Below are 5000 nucleotides of genomic sequence, written 5' to 3'. Positions count from 1 at the left end.
AGTCTGTGGGTCTCTGCTGTGTGATGAGTCTATGGCTCTCTGTTGTGTGATGAGTCTGTGGGTCTCTGCTGTGTGATGAGTCTATGGCTCTCTGTTGTGTGATGAGTCTATGGGTCTTTGCTGTGTGATGAGTCTGTGGGTCTCTGTTGTGTGATGAGTCTATGGGTCTCTGCTGTGTGATGAGTCTGTGGGTCTCTGCTGTGTGATGAGTCTATGGGTCTCTGCTGTGTGATGAGTCTGTGGGTCTCTGCTGTGTGATGAGTCTGTGGGTCTCTGCTGTGTGATGAGTCTGTGGGTCTCTGCTGTGTGATGAGTCTATGGGTCTCTGCTGTGTGATGAGTCTATGGTCTCTGCTGTGTGATGAGTCTATGGGTCTCTGCTGTGTGATGAGTCTATGGGTCTCTGCTGTGTGATGAGTCATGGGTCTCTGCTGTGTGATGAGTCATGTGGGTCTCTGCTGTGTGATGAGTCTATGGGGTCTCTGCTGTGTGATGAGTCTAGGGTCTCTGCTGTGTGATGAGTCTATGGGTCTCTGCTGTGTGATGAGTCTATGGGTCTCTGCTGTGTGAGAGTCTATGGGTCTCTGTTGTGTGATGAGTATATGGGTCTCTGCTGTGTGATGAGTCTGTGGGTCTCTGCTGTGTGATGAGTCTATGGCTCTCTGTTGTGTGATGAGTCTGTGGGTCTCTGTTGTGTGATGAGTCTGTGGCTCCTCTGCTGTGTGATGAGTCTATGGGTCTCTGCTGTGTGATGAGTCTGTGGGTCTCTGCTGTGTGATGAGTCTATGGGTCTCTGCTGTGTGATGAGTCTATGGGTCTCTGCTGTGTGATGAGTCTGTGGTCTCTGTTGTGTGATGAGTCTATGGGTCTCTGCTGTGTGATGAGTCTGTGGGTCTCTGTTGTGTGATGAGTCTATGGGTCTCTGCTGTGTGATGAGTCTATGGGTCTCTGCTGTGTGATGAGTCTATGGGTCTCTGCTGTGTGATGAGTCTATGGGTCTCTGCTGTGTGATGAGTCTGTGGGTCTCTGTTGTGTGATGAGTCTATGGGTCTCTGCTGTGTGATGAGTTTATGGCTCTCTGCTGTGTGATGAGTCTATGGCTCTCTGCTGTGTGATGAGTCTATGGGTCTCTGCTGTGTGATGAGTCTATGGCTCTCTGCTGTGTGATGAGTCTATGGCTCTCTGCTGTGTGATGAGTCTCTGGGTCTCTGCTGTGTGATGAGTCTATGGCTCTCTGCTGTGTGATGAGTCTATGGGTCTCTGCTATGTGATGAGTCTGTGGGTCTCTGTTGTGTGATGAGTCTATGGGTCTCTGCTGTGTGATGAGTTTATGGCTCTCTGCTGTGTGATGAGTCTATAGCTCTCTGCTGTGTGATGAGTCTATGGCTCTCTGCTGTGTGATGAGTCTATGGGTCTCTGCTGTGTGATGAGTCTATGGCTCTCTGCTGTGTGATGAGTCTATGGCTCTCTGCTGTGTGATGAGTCTATTGGTCTCTGCTGTGTGATGAGTCTGTGGGTCTCTGCTGTGTGATGAGTCTATGGCTCTCTGCTGTGTGATGAGTCTGTGGGTCTCTGCTGTGTGATGAGTCTATGGGTCTCTGCTGTGTGATGAGTCTGTGGGTCTCTGTTGTGTGATGAGTCTGTGGGTCTCTGCTGTGTGATGAGTCTGTGGGTCTCTGCTGTGTGATGAGTCTATGGGTCTCTGCTGTGTGATGAGTCTATGGCTCTCTGCTGTGTGATGAGTCTATGGCTCTCTGTGATGAGTCTACGGCTCTCTGCTGTGTGATGAGTCTGTGGGTCTCTGCTGTGTGATGAGTCTATGGCTCTCTGCTGTGTGATGAGTCTATGGCTCTCTGCTGTGTGATGAGTCTGTGGGTTTCTGCTGTGTGATGAGTCTGTGGGTTTCTGCTGTGTGATGAGTCTATGGGTCACTGTTGTGTGGTGAGTCTATGGGTCTCTGCTGTGTGATGAGTCTATGGGTCTCTGCTGTGTGATGAGTCTATGGCTCTCTGCTGTGTGATGAGTCTATGGGTCTCTGCTCTGTGATGAGTCTACGGCTCTCTGCTGTGTGATGAGTCTATGGGTCTCTGTTGTGTGGTGAGTCTACGGCTCTCTGCTGTGTGATGAGTCTGTGGGTCTCTGTTGTGTGATGAGTCTATGGCTCTCTGCTGTGTGATGAGTCTGTGGGTTTCTGCTGTGTGATGAGTCTGTGGGTCTCTGCTGTGTGATGAGTCTGTGGCTCTCTGCTGTGTGATGAGTCTATGGCTCTTTGCTGTGTGATGAGTCTATGGCTCTCTGCTGTGTGATGAGTCTATGGGTCTCTGCTGTGTGATGAGTCTATGGCTCTCTGCTGTGTGATGAGTCTATGGCTCTCTGCTGTGTGATGAGTCTATGGCTCTCTGCTGTGTGATGAGTCTATGGGTCTCTGCTGTGTGATGAGTCCATGGCTCTCTGCTGTGTGATGAGTCCATGGCTCTCTGCTGTGTGATGAGTCTATGGGTCTCTGCTGTGTGATGAGTTTGTGGCTCACCCCCCTTGACCCCCCACCGTCCCCGGCACCTCTTGAAGGTGATCGTTGAGAAGGTCGCTGGCTCCCACATCGGAGACATCGACAAGCGCAAGTACCTGGTGCTGTCCGACATCACCATCGCCCAGTTCATGTGGATAGTGCGCATGAAGATCCAGCTCGCAGCGGAGAGCGCAATCTTCCTCTTCATAGACAATACGGTGCCACAGTCGAGGTACGCGCACGCACACGCACGCACGTGTGTGCGTGTGCGTGTGTGTGCGTGCGTGTGCGTGTGTGTGTATGTGCGTGTGTGTGTCTGTGTGCGTGTGTGTGTGTGTGCGTGCGTGTGGGTGTGTGCGTGTGTGCGTGTGTGTGTGTGTGCGTGCGTGTGTGTATGTGCGTGTGTGTGTGTGTGCGTGTGTGTGTGTGTGCGTGTGGGTGTGTGCGTGCGTGCGTGCCGGGGCTGGCCTGCCTACGATCCATCCTGGGTTTGACTTGCAGGCTGGATTGTGAGAGGAGCTCACAAATCCATGAAAGATCTGGGCAAAGTCCCATTGGTGAGCTCCTCCGGCAGGCAAGGCTGTGTTGGCTGGGTCATGTAGCCCACATGCCCAGCCACCGCATGCCTAAACAGCTTTTGTTCGGCCGGATCGAGGGGGCTATGGGTCTCTGTGTGGGGAGTTTATGGGTCTCTGTGTGAGTCTATGGGTCTTTGTGTGAGTCTATGGTTTTCTGTGTGGTGTGGTGAGTCTATGGGTATCTGTGTGGTGAGTCTATGGGTCTCTGTGTGGTGAGTCTATGGGTCTCTGTGTGAGTCTATGGGTCTCTGTGTGATGAGTCTGTGGGTCTCTGTGTGGTGTGTCTATGTGTCTCTGTGTGGGGAGTTTATGGGTCTCTGTGTGAGTCTATGGGTCTCTGTGTGAGTTTATGGTTTTTAGTGTGGTGAGTCTATGGGTCTCTGTGTGGTGAGTCTTTGGGTCTCTGTGTGATGAGTCTATGGGTCTCTGTGTGGGGAGTCTATGGGTCTCTGTGTGATGAGTCTATGGGTCTCTGTGTGGGGAGTCTATGGGTCTCTGTGTGGTGAGTCTATGGGTCTCTGTGTGGTGAGTCTATGGGTCTCTGTGTGATGAGTCTATGGGTCTCTGTGTGGGGAGTCTATGGGTCTCTGTGTGAGTCTATGGGTCTCTGTGTGATAAGTCTACGGGTCTCTGTGTGATGAGTCTATGGGTCTCTGTCACTCCCATGCCCCCCCACCTCCTCCCCGGCCGTCTTTGTCTCTCCTCCATGTGTCCGCAGTCTGAGCATGGGCCAGCTGTACGAGGATCACAAGGATGAGGACGGGTTCCTGTACGTGGCCTACAGCGGCGAGAGCACCTTCGGCTGACTGCAGAGACGCGGAGACACGGGGAGAGACACGGAGACGCGGAGACACGGAGACACGGGGACACAGGGAGAGACACGGGGACACAGGGAGAGACACGGGGACACGGGGCGAGAGACGGGGAGAGACACGGGGAGAGACACGGGGAGAGACGCGGTGAGAGACGCGGGGAGAGACACAGAGACACGGGAACACGGGGACATGAAGACGCGGGGAGAGACACAGAGACACGGGGACACGGAGACGCGGGGAGAGACACAGAGACACGGGGATACGGGGAGAGAAACGGGGAGAGACACGGGGAGAGACACAGAGACACGGGGATACGGGGAGAGAAACGGGGAGAGACGCGGGGAGAGACACAGAGACACGGGGATACGGGGCGAGAGACGGGGAGAGACACGGGGAGAGACACGGGGAGAGACGCGGTGAGAGACGCGGGGAGAGACACAGAGACACGGGAACACGGGGACATGAAGACGCGGGGAGAGACACGGAGACGCGGGGAGAGACACAGAGACACGGGAACACGGGGACATGAAGACGCGGGGAGAGACACAGAGACACGGGGATACGGGGAGAGAAACGGGGAGAGACACGGGGAGAGACGCGGTGAGAGACACAGAGACACGGGAACACGGGGACATGAAGACGCGGGGAGAGACACAGAGACACGGGGACACGGAGACGCGGGGAGAGACACAGAGACACGGGGATACGGGGAGAGAAACGGGGAGAGACACGGGGAGAGACGCGGTGAGAGACGCGGGGAGAGACACAGAGACACGAGGACACGGGGACATGAAGACACGGGGAGAGACACGGAGACGCGGGGAGAGACACAGAGACATGGGGACATGAAGACATGGGGAGAGACACGGAGACGCGGGGAGAGACACAGAGACACGGGGACACGGGGACATGGGGAGAGACATGGAGACGCGGGGAGAGACACAGAGACACGGGGACACGGAGACGCGGGGAGAGACACAGAGACACGGGGACACGGAGACGCGGGGAGAGACACAGAGACACGGGGACACGGAGACGCGGGGAGAGACACAGAGACACGGGGACATGAAGACACGGGGAGAGACACGGAGACGCGGGG

The 5000-nt window shown here is 55.0% G+C and overlaps 1 protein-coding gene across 1 annotated transcript in view; it reads left to right on the top strand.

Annotated features, from left to right (window-relative positions):
• The window catches only part of LOC133362387 (gamma-aminobutyric acid receptor-associated protein-like 2), a 7843-nt gene extending 3933 nt beyond the window's left edge, over window positions 1–3910 (top strand). Inside the window, exons 3-4 of the mRNA XM_061581332.1 lie at window positions 2568–2740; window positions 3805–3910. Of these exons, the coding sequence (XP_061437316.1) occupies window positions 2568–2740; window positions 3805–3892 (261 nt within the window). The 3' untranslated portion in view covers window positions 3893–3910. The remainder of the gene's footprint in view (window positions 1–2567; window positions 2741–3804) is intronic.
• Window positions 3911–5000: the final 1090 nt, after the last annotated feature.

This window comes from Lethenteron reissneri, unplaced genomic scaffold, assembly GCF_015708825.2.
Source record: "Lethenteron reissneri isolate LAM-NWPU_2019-01 unplaced genomic scaffold, ASM1570882v1 scaffold_1460, whole genome shotgun sequence".
NCBI classification, from domain to species: Eukaryota; Metazoa; Chordata; class Hyperoartia; order Petromyzontiformes; family Petromyzontidae; genus Lethenteron; species Lethenteron reissneri.
Note: the sequence above shows the minus strand (reverse complement) of the source record. Positions and strands in the feature narration are given on the sequence as shown.